The sequence below is a fragment of the Sorex araneus genome, chromosome X (genome assembly GCF_027595985.1).
Source record: "Sorex araneus isolate mSorAra2 chromosome X, mSorAra2.pri, whole genome shotgun sequence".
In the NCBI taxonomy this organism is placed as follows: domain Eukaryota; kingdom Metazoa; phylum Chordata; class Mammalia; order Eulipotyphla; family Soricidae; genus Sorex; species Sorex araneus.
Window position 1 is genome coordinate 367504541 of NC_073313.1, and position 15187 is coordinate 367519727.

The 15187-nt window shown below is 57.4% G+C and overlaps 1 protein-coding gene across 9 annotated transcripts in view; it reads left to right on the forward strand.

Moving 5' to 3' along the window:
- BIRC6 (baculoviral IAP repeat containing 6) overlaps positions 1–15187 on the forward strand; it is a 151982-nt gene that overhangs the window by 109083 nt on the left and 27712 nt on the right. For all 9 annotated transcript variants that reach the window (XM_055123521.1, XM_055123529.1, XM_055123523.1 and 6 more), the window contains 10 exons: positions 594–850; positions 1055–1163; positions 2677–2898; positions 3909–4689; positions 7204–7347; positions 7862–7991; positions 10002–10133; positions 10970–11137; positions 12222–12395; positions 14519–14715. In XM_055123521.1, the coding sequence (XP_054979496.1) occupies positions 594–850; positions 1055–1163; positions 2677–2898; positions 3909–4689; positions 7204–7347; positions 7862–7991; positions 10002–10133; positions 10970–11137; positions 12222–12395; positions 14519–14715 (2314 nt within the window). The remainder of the gene's footprint in view (positions 1–593; positions 851–1054; positions 1164–2676; positions 2899–3908; positions 4690–7203; positions 7348–7861; positions 7992–10001; positions 10134–10969; positions 11138–12221; positions 12396–14518; positions 14716–15187) is intronic.

The following is a 15187-nucleotide window of genomic DNA, read 5'->3' on the forward strand; positions in this document are numbered from 1 at the left end:
CATGCCTGGGTTCGAGCCCGGGGCTCGCCCATGAACTGCAGGCCCACGACCTGCCTTTATAGTCAAGTTTACAGTAAAGTGTTTGGAGCCACACTCAGCTGTTCTCGGGCCCCTCCTGACTCTGCACTCAGGAGTCACTCTGGGTGGGGGCTGGGGGCTCTGGGGTGCCGGGGATTGAACCCAGAGCTGCAGCATGCAGGGAAAGCGCCGTACCCGCTGTGCTGTCTCTCCAGCTCCTGTGGTACATGTTCATGGCTTAACATCTGAAAGAGAAATATTTTAATTGAATGGTTTCAGTATGTTTTTTTTTTTTTTGCATTTAAAAAACATTCAGGTGTGTTTTTCCCCTGAATTGTCAAGATTTTACGTTTTGTGCATCTGTGATCCTGTGAAGTTTGTGTGTCTGAATATATATATACACGCATGTACCAGCACGTTTATCTCTGCATGTCGCTGCACACCTCGTCTCCCCGGCGGGAGAGATAGCACAGCGGGGCGGGGACTGGCCTCGCGCGGCTGCCCCGGGTTCCGTTCCCGCGGCCCCTGTGCGTTTCCCGCCGTCCCTCGGCAGCCCTGGGCGTTGTGTGTTGCAGCATCGGGTGGCTGCGGCTGCTGCACCACTGCCTCACGCACATCAGCGAGCTGGAGGGGCTGATGGCCAGCGCGGCCGCGCCCACGGCCAACCTGCTGCAGACGTGCGCCGCCCTGCTCATGTCGCCCTACTGCGGCATGCACTCGCCCAACATCGAGGTGGTGCTCGTCAAGATCGGCCTGCAGTCCACGCGCATCGGCCTCAGGCTCATCGACATCCTGCTTCGGAACTGCGCCGCCTCCGGCAGCGACCCCACAGGTGAGCGGGTCGGGGCGTTGGCGGTGGGCAGAGCCCCGCGGTCAGCCACAGGGTCTGTCTGTCCTGAAGTCGCTCCCATCACGCAGCATCTGATGCTGGGTGGTTCCCGAGTCTCGCTTCGGAGCGGGCAGGAGTTGGGCCGAGAAAGCCTCCCACCTGGCCGGCCCTCTCAGCTGGGCTGCCCTCCCGGTTCTCTGTCCCCAGACCTGAACAGCCCTTTGCTCTTTGGAAGACTGAACGGGCTCTCCTCGGACTCCACCATCGACATTCTCTACCAGCTCGGAACCACGCAGGACCCTGGCACCAAAGACAGGTAGATCACGGCCTCGCTTTGCTCAGCGGAGACACGGGCACGCACGCCCACGCGTGAGCCGTGCCGGGACTTCCTCTGCGGGGTACTCCCATACCCCGGAAGCGAAGGCTGCTGGGTGGAGCGTGCCTCTCTCTTCCTTACGGGTCAGTTTAGGGTGATTTTTCTGAACGTTGATTTATGTATACCTGAGTATGTTTGATGCAAACTAGAATCCCAGTACAGTTCTTGCACACCTTTTGAGGCGCAGAATGGAGTGAAACAAAACATTTTCCCATCACCCTTTCTGTGACGCAGGGTTGGTCAGCTGTGGCCTCGTCACGCTGTCGCAGGGAGCCCTTTCTGAACGGACTGTGTTGCCCTTCTAGGGGTTCAGGCGGGCTGGATGCTGTTCATGTCTATTTTAGTTGTTTCTTATTGACAGCCTTTCATTAAGATTCTCCGTCCTCGTCTAGCTCTGATGAGGGCAGCTCTGTCAGAACTTCGACTTCACAGTCCCCTGCCCACTTCTTTAGAGGCTTCATCTGGGAAGTTCTCGCTTTTAGTGATGCTCGCTTCCACAGGGGGGTGGGGAGAGTGAAACGCACGCGAGCGCGTTTTCTGGGGTAACGCTCCGCTGTTGGACTCGGGGCCTTGGATCCACAAGCTGCTGCCACACACTGTATATTTTTTAAATTGTTTAAATTAACGTTCACAAACTTGTTCACAATAATGGATTACATTTAATATTCCAACACCAGTCCCACCCCCGTGGCACCTTTCCACCCCAATTATTTTGGATTTCCCTGCCACCACTAATTCTGCTGAAAAGGTAGATGCTAGACAATTTATTTTGTATTGCTTGTTGTGAATAGCATGAGATGTCTAGCGGGCCGTGCATTCCTGGTCTTTTAAAGTTTTCTTAGATAATTAGGGTCTGGAGAAATCTTCACAATGAGCTGCTCGGTTCTGAGATTCTTTTGTGTGTCTCTGGATCATGGCCGTTAAGGAGCTTAAGTAGCAGCCGGAGGCAGTTTGTGGGCGTGACCTCCAGGGTCCCGTGAGGATGGGAGGATGAGGGACCAGCCCATCCCCTAGCCCTGGAGGCCTCGAGTTTGCCGTCCTTGAACCCATGTACCTGCCCTTCTCAGTGGCTTTTGGAAGTTGGCGGCTTCCAGGATGTTCCGGGGGCAGGTGGAGGGGTGACACTGTCCCCATCTGAGGCTCCCGGGAAAATCAGCGTCGCCACACACTGCTCCTGCCGTCCCAGCTACTCCGCAGCGGCTGGGGGTGTTCACTTATCCCGAGAACAGTTCCTCCGGTCTCGGAGTTGTTCTGTCTCAAACACCCGAGTGACACACTCGCAATAGTGAGGTCGCAGGAGAGCCTTGGTGCTGGGTTCCTCGACCCTCCGGTTTCAGGGGACAGTCCCTCTCATGCAGGGCGCCGGGCACTGTCCACGCAGTGCTGGGCTCTCCCGCCCCGCCGGGCGCCGGCCGGGGGTCGCTGGTCATGTGAGTCCGTTCTCTTCTTTAAGAATCCAGGCCCTGCTCAAGTGGGTGAGTGACTCGGCGCGCGTGGCCGCCCTCAAGCGCAGCGGCCGGCTGAGCTGCACGAGCCCCAGCGCGTCGCCCGTGGAGTACGGGCTGCTCATGCCGTCCCCGTCGCACCTGCACTGCGTGGCCGCCATCCTCTGGCAGAGCTACGAGCTGCTGGTGGAGTACGACCTGCCCGCGCTGCTGGACCGGGAGCTCTTCGAGTGAGTCGGGCCCCCCGCGCGGGTGCGAGCCGGAGAGGGGGGCTCGGGGGCCTCGGCAAAAGCCTCGCAGGGCCGTAACGCAGTGCTGACAGTGCGGCCACACACACGTGTGCGGTGGCGTCACAACGACGATGCGTCTTTGCGAAATAGAGGCCTGTGACCAGCTGCTCCTCCCGCCAGAATGTGCCGCGCGGCGGGTTTCCTCTGTCCAGCGGGCTTTGGCCCGGGGGGCTGCCAGAGGTCACTGTGCGGGACGGCAGCGCCTGAGATGCCGAGACGGCGTCTCAGAACTGCAGGGGACTGGGAGGGTATTGCTCATTTCCCAGGAGACTGTCTGTCCTCTAGTCAGAATAATCCGTAATTCAGCGTTTTTCACTAACATTTGACTATTTTCAAATATTAGTCATGTTAAATGCAGATGTGCTTTTGGTGTGATACAAATTCTTTTTTTTTTCTTTTTGGGTCATACCCGGTGATGCACAGGGGTGACTCCTGGCTCTGCACTCAGGAATTACCCCTGGCGGTGTTCAGGGGACCGTATGGGATGCTGGGAATCGAACCCAGGTCGGCCGCGTGCAAGGCAAACGCCCTACCCGCTGTGCTATCGCTCCAGCCCCACAAATTTATTTCTTATATGACCTGAGGTCACAAATGGTTGAATCATCAATCATCTTCATCTAAAAAGAAATCTCTTCTTTTTTTTTTTTTTGGGTCACACCTGGTGATGCACAGGGGTAATTACTCAGGAATTTCTCTGGCGGTGCTCGGGGGGCCATATGGGATGCTGGGGACTGAGCCCCGGTCGTCTGCGTGCACGGCAAACGCCCTCCCCGCTGTGCTGTCGCTCAGCCCGAAAAGATCTCTTGGAAAGGTTTTCTGTTCTCGCTGAACGCCTGGCCTGCGGCTCGCCCCCTCTCAGACGCTCTGTGGCCAGCGTCCCCGTGGGGGCGTCCGGGCGGGCTGCCTGCCGCCTGGCGCGCCATCTCCTGACGCGGCCCTGCCCTTCCCAGGTTGCTCTTCAACTGGTCCATGTCGCTGCCCTGCAACATGGTGCTGAAGAAGGCGGTGGACAGCCTGCTGTGCTCCATGTGCCACATCCACCCCGCCTACTTCTCCCTGCTCATGGGCTGGATGGGCATCACCCCGCCGCCCGTGCCCTGCCACCACCGCCTCTCCATGACCGACGACAGCAAGAAGCAGGACCTGGGCGCCTCGCTGACCGACGACTCCAAGAACGCCCAGGCCCCGCTGGCCCTGACCGAGTCGCACCTGGCCACGCTGGCGTCCTCGTCGCAGTCGCCCGAGGCCGTCGAGCAGCTGCTGGACTCGGGGCTGCCGTCCCTGCTGGTGCGCAGCCTGGCCGCCTTCTGCTTCAGCCACGTCTCCGCCGCCGACGGCGCGGCCCCCTCGCCGGACGCGGCCCAGGACAAGCTGCGGCGGCACCACGTGCCCCCGTGCCCCAGGATGCCCGTCACCGCCGACCTGGTGGCCCCCGTGCTGCGCTTCCTGACGGAGGTGGGCAACAGCCACATCATGAAGGACTGGCTCGGGGGCTCCGAGGTGAACCCGCTCTGGACGGCGCTGCTCTTCCTGCTCTGCCACTCGGGCTCCACAGCCGGGGGCGCCGCCAGCCTCGGCCCCCCGCAGGCCAGTGCCCGGCCGGCATCTCTCCCGGCCAGCGCGGCCACGGGGCTGACCACGCAGCAGAGGACGGCCATCGAGAACGCAGCCGTGGCCTTCTTCCTGCAGTGCATCTCGTGCCACCCCAACAACCAGAAGCTGATGGCCCAGGTGACAGGGCTGTGGGTGGCTTAGGGCTCGGGAGTCCTGGGGCCCGGGTGCGCCGAAGAGGGCTGGGGGAGGGAGGCGGCTGGAGCCCTGGTTCGATTCCTCACAGTGCACGGGCTCCAGGCCGCGTGTGGGTGCCTCGGGGTCGGATCTGAAACCCCGATTCAACATGGGTGGGCTCTCCTTCCCCTTAGCCCCCGTCAGTCACGACTCCTGTTTGAGGAGATGGGCGTACGCTTGTGGAGACCCCACGAGCCGGTCAGGCATTTCTTTGTCTGAACCCCCGGGGGGGGGGGGTATACAGCAGACAGGGGACTTGCCGTGCACGCCGGCAACTGGGGCTTGACCCCTGGCTTCCCATGTGCTCCCTCAAGCCAGCAGGGTGGTCCCCGAGTGCAGACCAGGAGGATTCTCCTGGCTGAGCGCCGCCAGGCATGGCCTGACATGAAACTCAGCCCGCCTCCCCCGCCAGGGGCAGCGCTGGGCCCCGAATGTGAGGGGCCTAGGTTTCAGCCTGGCATTGCGTGAAGTTAAATAACACCCCTCCTCCCCGCTGAGAACAGGTATAGAGAGAGCACACAGTACGGGGCCATCTGGGATTGACCCCGTCTCTGGGAAGGTCACCCAGGAGAGAGACTGGACTGTGTGTGAGGCCCCAGGGCCCTGCCCGATGTAGCCCTGGAGAGCCGGGCGCTGCTTCCCGGGTGTGACCCGGGGGCCTGCGGTGCTCTGGGCGGCGTGGCGCCGTTGCTGGGCCCGGCCCTGGCCGATGCGCAGAGCGAGAGCTGCTCGAGGTCACCACCGACCCCCCAGGCGTGTCCGACTCCTCTGCGAGTCTGTGGAACCAAGGGGAAGCGTGATGTAAATACTGGATTCGGGTCGCATCTTGTTAGAACCTGTTGCTTTCTAACCGGTAGACCCTGGCAACTCCAAAGTGGGGCAGAGGTGTGCTAAAGACTGTTCTCTCTTTTTTTTTTTATTGTGAAAGTTTATTTTTATTTTTTTAATTTATTTTATTTTATTTTTTATCACCATGTGGAAAGTTGCAAAGTTCTCAGGTTTATGTCTCAGTTATACCGTATTCAAACACCATCCCTTCACCAGTGCCCATATTCCACCACCAAAATCCCCGGTATATCCCCCGCCCCCCACCCCAACTGTATAACTGATGAATTTCACTTCATTTTCTCTTCACCTTGATTGCGTTCCATATTTCAACACAAAACTCACTATTGTTGTGGAAGTTATACCCCCAAACAAGATAGCCCTACTAAGGAAGCATTTGATGATTAGTTTTCCATTAAAAGATTGTATGTTTTCAGGTTTTAGAAAAGGTCGTGCGGCTCGGATGTGCCCCAGTCCCGAATCCCGCAGCCGTGTTAGTTGCTGCTCAGTGAAAGACTGTTCTCCTTTGAGAGAGGATTACGTGCTCCGCAGTGTGTGAGAGTAGTAGGCTCTCCCGAGTAGTCGCATTTGGTGGCTCTTACTCCAGCCAGATCTGGAAATATGCTAATTGAAAACATAAACCGAATGATCTAATTTTCTGTAAGAGGAATAAGATCGTTTATAGCAGAAAATAATTTGTCTTTGGGGACCTGCTGGGAGAGGCCCAAAGCACCAGTTTAACTAAAGCCGTGCATGTGTCTTGTTTCTGGAGTGACCTACGGGGGGGCTCGAGTCGCCTCGCTCTCGGCTGAGGCATGTGGGTCCCTGGCACTGCACATGGTCCCTGAGCGCAGGGCCAGGAGCGGGCCTGGTCCTGCCAGCCGTGGCCTCTCCCCCCGTCTCCAGTTTTTCCCATGACAGGGTTGGGGGCGCCCCAGGTGGTGCCAGAGCCTGTTCCTGGGTCTGTGTGCGGGATCAGTTCCTGCGGTGCTTGGGCGCCGGGGATTGAACCCAGGCCCACCGGGTGCCAGCGAACACCCTCCTCGCTGTCTGTGTGCCCGCCCCTGTGGTCATCGTGTTCCCCAGCTTACTCACGCTCGGGCTCATCCGAAGCCGCACGACCCGCAGCTTTCTGGCCTCACCGGCCCTCAGCTTCGTGTTGTGGCTTTGGTTTTCCAGTCTCAGTGTGTCACTGTTGGGAACGCGTGTTGCCCGGAGCCGCACTGACGCTGGAGCTAACGGGAGGTCGGGTAGCTTGATGGTCACGAAGGGAAACTGTGCAATCCTCATTTCCTCTCTTGGCCCCAAAAAAGGACCTTTACGGGAACTCCCAGAAGTCCAGGGCCCACTTCTGCTTCTGCTGGCCACAGCTGTGGTGACCCGGGCACTCTGCACTGTCCACTGTCCAGGGCAGCTCCTGGCTTGGGGACTGAATGTGCCTGAGCTGCGTTTCTGGCCCCTTTATTCTCCACCTTTTAAACCTTGTACTTTTGTATGATATTTTCTAGTGGAACATTCAGTTGCCAGTTTGAGTATTCAAAGCAGCTTATTAATCCACACTCTGATTTCCTCTTAAAGTACATTTGCGGACGAGGCACTGCCTGTCACATTTTAAATCCTCTGCCTTTCCAGGTGCTCTGTGAGCTGTTCCAGACATCTCCCCAGAGGGGGAACCTGCCCACGTCAGGGAACATCTCTGGGTTTGTCCGGAGACTGTTCCTGCAGCTGATGCTGGAGGATGAGAAAGTGACCATGTTCCTTCAGTCCCCCTGCCCGGTGAGTGGCCCGCGGCCAGCTCTGTGCAGATCCTTGGAGTTCCGTATCAGAGCCTGTCGTCATTTCTAGAGTCCAACGTCCAGGGGTTAAAAATCTCGAAGTATTCTCCCTCATCAGCAGTGCAGCAGGAGAAGGTGGCGAAGGGGACGAATAGAGGCCTTGGGGATAGTGCAGTGGGGTGGGTGCTTGCTTTGCGCCTGAGCAACCCGGGATCAATCCCCAGCATCCATACGGTCCCCCGAGCCCCACCAGGAGAGAACCCTGAGTGTCACTGGGCGTGACCCCTACACAAAACCAAGCAAGAAAGACAGGGTGTTTGGGATATTCGCACTGGTGGAAAATTCCACAAAATACTCAGAGTTTCACAAAACGCCTGTGACATACCCGTGTGCTATACTGGAAGAAATGAGGTAGAATGTGTTAGTAAAACTGAAGTTATTTTGTGCTTTCGACTGCTTCATGATTCGCTGTATTTCAAAAGATCTGGAAGATCTTACTTTGAATCCATTTCCAGCTGTACAAGGGCAGAATCAACGCGACCAGCCACGTCATCCAGCACCCAATGTACGGGGCAGGTCACAAGTTCCGGACGCTCCACCTGCCCGTCTCCACGACGCTGTCAGAAGTTCTGGACAGAGTGTCAGGTCAGTCAGGCTCAAGGGTTCCGCCTTAGCTCCGTCGGGTGCGGAGGGACGCGCTCTGGGTGTCACTGCAGGCGTGGAGTCGAGGGCGGAGCCTCGCAGCCGTGTGTGCTGCGCGGGGGGACGCGCTCTGGGTGTCACTGCAGGCGTGGAGTCGAGGGCGGAGCCTCGCAGCCGTGTGTGCTGCGCGGGGCGCGAGGTCAGCGCAGAGCTTAGAGATTTCTTTTTTTTTCTTTTTTTATATGTAAATTATTTTATTGGCTATTTAAAATATATATTCTTTAAATATTTATTATTTTTTATTTTTTGTGGAAAATTTCTTTATTTTTTTTATTTTTTTTTTAATTCTTTTATTGAATCACCATGTGGAAAGTTACAAAGCTTTCAGGTTTAAGTCTCAGTTAAACAGTGCTCGAACACCCATCCCTTCACCAGTGCCCATATTCCACCACCAAGAATCACAGTATACCTCCCCGCTCCCCCCCCCCGCCACCCTAGCCCCCCACCCTGCCTGTGTAACTGTTAAATTTCACTTTACTTTCACTTTACTTTGATTACAGTCAATATTTCAACAAAAAACTCACTATTATTGATTTGGAGTTTAGAGATTTCTTAGTGAGCAGCATCCACTGAGTCTCAGGAAGGAATGGGTCACGGGAGAGCAGAGCGAAGGAGGTAGACCTCACACGTGTTCCTCGTGTGGGCGAAGGAGGCAGAGAGACCGCCCCGGGGTTTCCTGCTTGGGCCTCAAACCCTTTCAGAGCTTAGTGACGGGAGGGCAGTTCGTGTGGCAGGTGCCGGTCAGGTGTGTGGAGTCGCCTGTTGGGAGCCTGAACGTTTGCAGTGTGTGAGCGCCCCCTGTGGGTGTCTGGGGGTGTCTCAGGACAGCGCTGCAGTTACCAGCCGCAGTGCTCACGACCCACTTCTGGCCGTGCCTGGGGCACTAGGTGGGGCACTAGGGAAGGTTAACTTTTGATCAGATAATATTATAAATGCTTGGAGGAGAATAATGTATGTCTTTAAATTAAATTTTTTTTTGGGGGGGGGGTGGTGGGCTGGAGCAATAGCACAGCGGGTAGGGCGTTTGCCTTTCATGCGGCCAACCTGGATTCGATTCCTCCGCCCCTCTCAGAGAGCCTGGCAAGCTACCAAGAGTATCCCGCCTGCACAGCAGAGCCTGGCAAGCTACTCGTGGCATATTCGATATGCCAAAAACAGTAACAGCAAGTCTCACAATGGAGACGTTACTGGTGCCTGCTCGAGCAAATCAATGAGCAGCGGGATGACAGTGATACAGTGATTTTCATTTTTCATAAATGAAAAAAAATTGATCTGGGGTAGAAGGGAGACCCCCCATTTTTTCTTTCCTTCTCAAAAAAAATGTTCAGGGCTGGGGGGTACGTCTTTTTTTTTTTTTAAAAAAAATCAATTTAAAACACTGTGATGTACAAAGTTGTTCGTCACGTAGTTGTTTCAAGCATTTAGTGATCCACACACACACACACACACACACACACACACACACCCCTCCCAGTGTGACCACCTGCCTCCTCCTCGCCCCTGAAGGAACATTGAGGTAACTCGTAATGCTTTCTGGGATTTGACGCGAAGGGCGCTGGCCTCAGAGCAGTGCTGCAGCAGGTCAGGAGCCTTGACGAGAGTGGCACTGTTCGGTGCCTTTACTCTGCCTCTCTGTGAGGGAGGGCTGTTAAAATCGTGGATGAACTTTTTGTGTGGTACTTTTTTTTTTTTTTAAATTTTAAAGTTAGTTTATTTTAATTTTTTTTTCTTTTTGGGTCACACCCGGCGATGCACAGGGGTCACTCCTGGCTCTGCACTCAGGAATTACCCCTGGCGCTGCTCAGGGGACCATATGGGATGCTGGGAATCGAACCCGGGTCGGCCGCGTGCAAGGCAAACGTCCTACCCACTGTGCTATTGCTCCAGCCCCTGTGTGGTACTTTTAAATGACTTTGAAAGCAGCAGTGTATTTTAGATGATGTTTCCTTACAGATACCCCAAGTATCACTGCTAAGCTGATTAGCGAGCAAAAAGATGACAAAGAAAAGAAAAACCATGAAGAGAAGGAAAAAGTGAAGGCAGAAAACGGATTGCAGGAGAACTACAGTGTTGTCGTTGCTTCTGGTATGCGTTTGGGTTTTTAGTGACTTTTGGTTCCTATAATATGTGCCTGTTGATGGGAGTCTCAACGGGTACATATTATAGGACGGGCGCCTTGGAGCGAAGATGTCTTATGTACGTGAGATGTGACGTACCTGTGTCCACGGCTCACTGTGCTTTTGAGAATCTCGGACATGTCTCCGGGACCGTCCTCTTCAGCTGTGGTCAGAGTCACAGCGTTCCCGCGGGGCTTAAGGAGGCCAACTCCCGGCCACGATAATGATACTCACTTTCCAGAATGTCTCACTTCACACGGCTGCGGTGGCCTCAGTTTCTCGGGACAGTCTGGGTTCACTCAGGTCCCCCTTGGTGCGACTGATCTGTGGAATCGAGTCGGGGGCCGGGGGGAGGCAGCGGGGCAGAGTGTCCTGCGGGCGAGGCTGTGGGCTGGACTCCGGCACCTGCAGGGGTCACCGCCCGTGACCGCACAGCCAGGAGCGAACCCCAGTCACCAAAACTGGGGGTGGCCCCAGCACCGAAAAAGGAAGAAAGAGAAGGACAGCAGAAGGTCCCCGTGGCCAGGCCCCGGCCGTGCCAGGGGTCGCTGTGCCTTTGCACACGCTGCAGAGCGCGCAGACGGGGTGCTGGGAGAGTTGGCTGTGCGGGGAGGAAGCGTGAGATTGGAGGAGGGGACGGAGGGGACAGCGGGCAAGGTCTTGCAGGCTCGGGCCCCATCCCTGAGCCTGGGTGGCCGCCGCCGTGGCCCTGACGCCGTCCAGCGCTGGCGGGCCGGGCTCCGTGCGGAAGGGAGGTGCACCGCGGGGTGCCGGCCCTGTGACTCTTCGCGTCCCTCTCTCTAGGCCTGAAGTCTCAGTCCAAACGGGCCGTGTCAGGTACGCCCCCAAGGCCCCCGTCCCGGAGGGGGAGGACCGTGCCCGACAAAGTGGGGAGCACTTCTTCGGGAGCAGATGCGGCCGGCAAGGTGATCACGGTCCCCGTGTTCCACCTGTTCCACAAACTCCTGGCAGGTAAGATCGCCGCGCTGAGGCATCGGGGAGCTTCCGCTAGGAACTTGGGCACCCAGACTGGCTGTGTGACCCCCAGTATGGTCAGTCAGGTGCCGTTGGAGCGGCGAGAGTCAGCGGCAGTGGGGACCCGGTGCCCGCGCCCCGAGGCCGTTCCCTGCTGGAAAATGATCTGGCCTGAGGCCGGTACTTGGTTGCGGGTGTAAGGGAGCTGTTCGGTCGCTGGAGGCTAACGCTCTGTCTGGCCGTGTACGTAGCAGGGCTCGCCTGCCCCGGCCTCACGGCACTGCCTCTTCCCAGGTGTCCGTGACTGCGGCACAGAGCTCGGTGGGGATTGCTTAGTAAAGCCTTCCGAGTGTTGATTTTAAGTGTTTCTGATATGGAGCTGGGCTGGAGAGTTAGCAGGGCAGGCTGGCCGCTGGCCTGGCCGGGCTGCGGTAGGCTGGAGAGTCAGCAGGGCAGGCTGGCCGCTGGCCTGGCCGGGCTGCGGTAGGACGGAGAGTTAGCAGGGCAGCCTGGCCTGCTGCAGTAGGCTGGAGAGTCAGCAGGGCAGGCTGGCCGCTGGCCTGACGGGGCTGGTAGTGGCCGCGGCTCCCACTCAGGGTCCCGCCACCGCATATGGTGAGCAAGGCCAGGGGTCCCTGCACAGCGCCAAGAGCAGCCCATCCAGATAAAAGAACATGAAACTGGGGAGGTGGGAGATAGTCCTGGGGGTAGAACAGTCACTGTGCGCAGGCCACACTCAGTGCACTGCCCAGGGCGTCACTGGGCTCCCAGCGCCGCCAGGGGTCACTGCTGAGGACAGCGCCAAGAGTCAGGCTCACCGGGCACTGCGGCTGTGCCTGCCAAGAGCCGGTCTTGCGGTAGATGGGTTAAATTGAGTGTGGTTGGTTTGCTTTTGGTTCGGGTTGGGTCGGGTTGGTTTTGGGTTCGTCCCTGGCTGTGTTCCGTGCTCCCCCGTCTGTGTGCAAGGATCAAATCCAGGTTGCTGCGTGCAGCAGCGGAGCCTTAACCACTGAACTCTCTTTCAGGCCCTCAGTTGATGTCTCCTTGGGTTTCGGGTGTAAGTTCGTTATTTTATCTTTAGGCCAGCCGTTGCCAGCTGAAATGACACTCGCCCAACTTTTAACAATCCTGTATGACCGAAAACTTCCTCAAGGGTACCGCTCGGTAGATCTGACTGTGAAACTGGGATCGAGAGTTATCACAGACCCAAGCCTGTCGAAAACAGATTCGTTTAAACGACTACACCCTGAGAAAGGTACGTGTGTGGGACCCAGAGGTGACCAACTTCTCTGGCCTGCCACCCCCTTGGTGCGAAGCTGTGTCTCTCCCACACTCCGGCGGCCGGCTCTGTTCCGGCGCCCAAACAGGACTCAGCTCCTGGGGGTTCGGGTGCCCCCCACCCCCTCCCTCATCGCTCCCACCGGGCAGGCTTGAAGCAGGCGTCCTGGTCGCCAGTCATCTGCCTGGAATCCCATGTGCTCGGGACACTCCTCTCTGGTCAGGAGTGTGAGCCGGTGCGTTACTCTCAGTGGGGTGTGATCTTCATGCGCACTGACGGTGTTTAGTGTCAGCGCACTGACTGCGCACCTGTTCTCCAGGTGCTCTGCGGTCTTACGGCTTTGCATGGGTCATGTGGTTTATTCTATGCAAATGAGAATCCTGTTACTATAAAATGGGCTTCTGATTCTTATTATTGATTAATATTTTCTGCAGTTACATTTTTTCAAAGACCAGTAGTTGCATTATTTTCTTGCTTTTACTTACGTAGCACTAACTAGTTCCGAATGGGTGTTTTCTTGCCTTTTGAGGGAAGTGGGGTTGGTTTGGGCCACCCCTGATAGTACTTGGGGGCTATTCCTGTCGGTGCCCTGGGGACCCTTTGTGGTGCCGGGATTTGGCCCGGCGCCGTTGGGGTGCCAGGAAAACGCCTCAACCTCTGCGTTGTCCCTCGGGTCGCTTCTGCCTCTCTCTCCTACAGTGAAGGGACTTAGTTGCTGTTTGTCTGTCTTGAGGCCACACCGGGCGGCGCTCAGGACTGAGCCCTGGCTCTGCACTCAGGCTCACTCCGGGTGCCGGGCATGGGGCGCGGGTAGCTGCGTGCTCGCCAGGCACCTCCCGCTCTTCCTCTCCGGCCCTGGATGCGCTTTCCTGGGGAGCTGCGAGGGGAGGGAGAGGGGTGTGTGTGCCGGAGAGAGACCCGGGCTTCTCTGGAGTGGGAGAAGCCCGTTGCTTTTTTTAAAGTGTAGAATAGTAATTTTTCTTCAGTTGCTTTATTTTGATCGTTTTAAAATATTTTACTACTATAATTGCCTTACAAGGAAAAGTTCCCAAAGTTGCCTGGCAGGAATGTGGTTCGTCGTATTTTAACTTCAGCTTATTCCTCTGTTTAAATTTCAGTTTGTCACAAATGGCTTTTCTTGGTTCTGTTGTAAATTTTAGTACAAATCCCAGAGTTTGAGCGGGTTTGTCTTTGTGTTTCACGTGATCTTTCCTTGTGTGTAGACGAATGCTTTAGCTTTCCTCTATGAGAGGTTACTGATTAACCAATATGTGTGTTTTTTTGCTTTTAGTAAGAAGTGTCTTAATTCTTTTCTCAACTGTTTTGGAGTTCCTTGTATCGTGTGGGTGCGGAGGCTCGTGCCCACCCTGCTCGGGCAGGCCAGGGACCTCGGGACGGGTGTTGGCACGAGGGGACTGAGGCACAGCTGCCTTCAGGACATGCCATAATCCCAGTGCTGCCTCTGGCCTGACTATTGAAATTCTAAAGCAGCAAACACACGTGATAGGGGCTGACGTGATAGTCGGGTTCGATTCCCAGCATCCCATACTGTCCCCTGAGCACCGTCAGAAGTGATCCCTGAGCACAGGCAGGAGTGGATATTATTTTTTGCGGGGGGAGGCGGAGAGTGTTGTTTGGGTCACACCTTACAGTGCTCAGGAGTCACTTCTGGTGGCGTTGGGGATGGAACCTGGACCATCCACATGAGAAGAGAGCCCCCTCCCCTGGCCTGCCGCGTCTCTCCGGCCCGAACAGCCCAGATTCTTACGTGGCAGGTCCCTGCGGTGCCTCCCTCCCGCCTCCCGTGCCGAGGGCTCCACTCCGGGGACAGGCTCTGCTGAGCGGGCGCGGGTGCCAGGCCGGCACCGCTGCTCTGTGCGTCCCCCTGGGCCAGCGCTCTTGAGCGGCCCTGTCTCGTCGCAGGAGGTCTCGTCGCAGGCTCTGCCCTCTCGGGCCGGGGATGTGGTCGCCTGTCGGGAGCTGGGGTCCGTTCCCGCGCCGCGCCAGTCCCCGGAAGTCACGTTTTCCTTCTTGTGCACTAAGACATGCAAACCCGTGTCAGGAGCGGGACCCTTCCTGACCTCCCCTTGGCGTTCCAGATCACGGAGACCCGCTCGGCAGCTGCCCCGAGGACGAGGCCCTGTCTCCGGGCGAGGACTGCATGGACGGGGCCCTGGACGAGTCCCTGCTGGAGACCTGCCCCATCCCGTCCCCGCTGCAGGTCTTCGCGGGCATGGGCGGCCTGGCCCTCATCGCCGAGCGGCTGCCCATGCTGTACCCGGAGGTGATCCAGCAGGTGAGCTCGGGGGCGGGGCTGCCCGGCCTCCGTCGCTTCCGAGCGGGCCCACCAGGGAGTCCAGCACATCTGCCCAAGTCATGACCCTGTAGCACGTCTGGACCTTTGCTTCATGGTGGCGGCGCGTGCCCTTGGGTGTGGTGCCAGCCAGGGCCTGAGCAGCTCCAGACTGTGAGGCCGGGCATCCCCCGGGGCTGCTCCCTCTGCCGAGCCCTGCCCGCCGCCCGCGCCCGCCGCTGCGCTCGGCTCCAAAGGGGAGACTCTCGCAGTTTGGGTACTTGGTGCCTGTTTCCTGGAGCCGCCGAAGACTGGCTGTGCCTGAGAGAGGAGTCAGTGGGCAGGAGGCGGGCAGCAGGCAGCCTCCCTGGGGGCCCCAAGGTGCCCTCGGTGTAGCCGGTCCCCTGGGGTCCGTAAGCTGCGTCATCGGAACGTCTCAGGACCGTCCTGGTGTGCCCTGTGCTTCTCTCTCCCT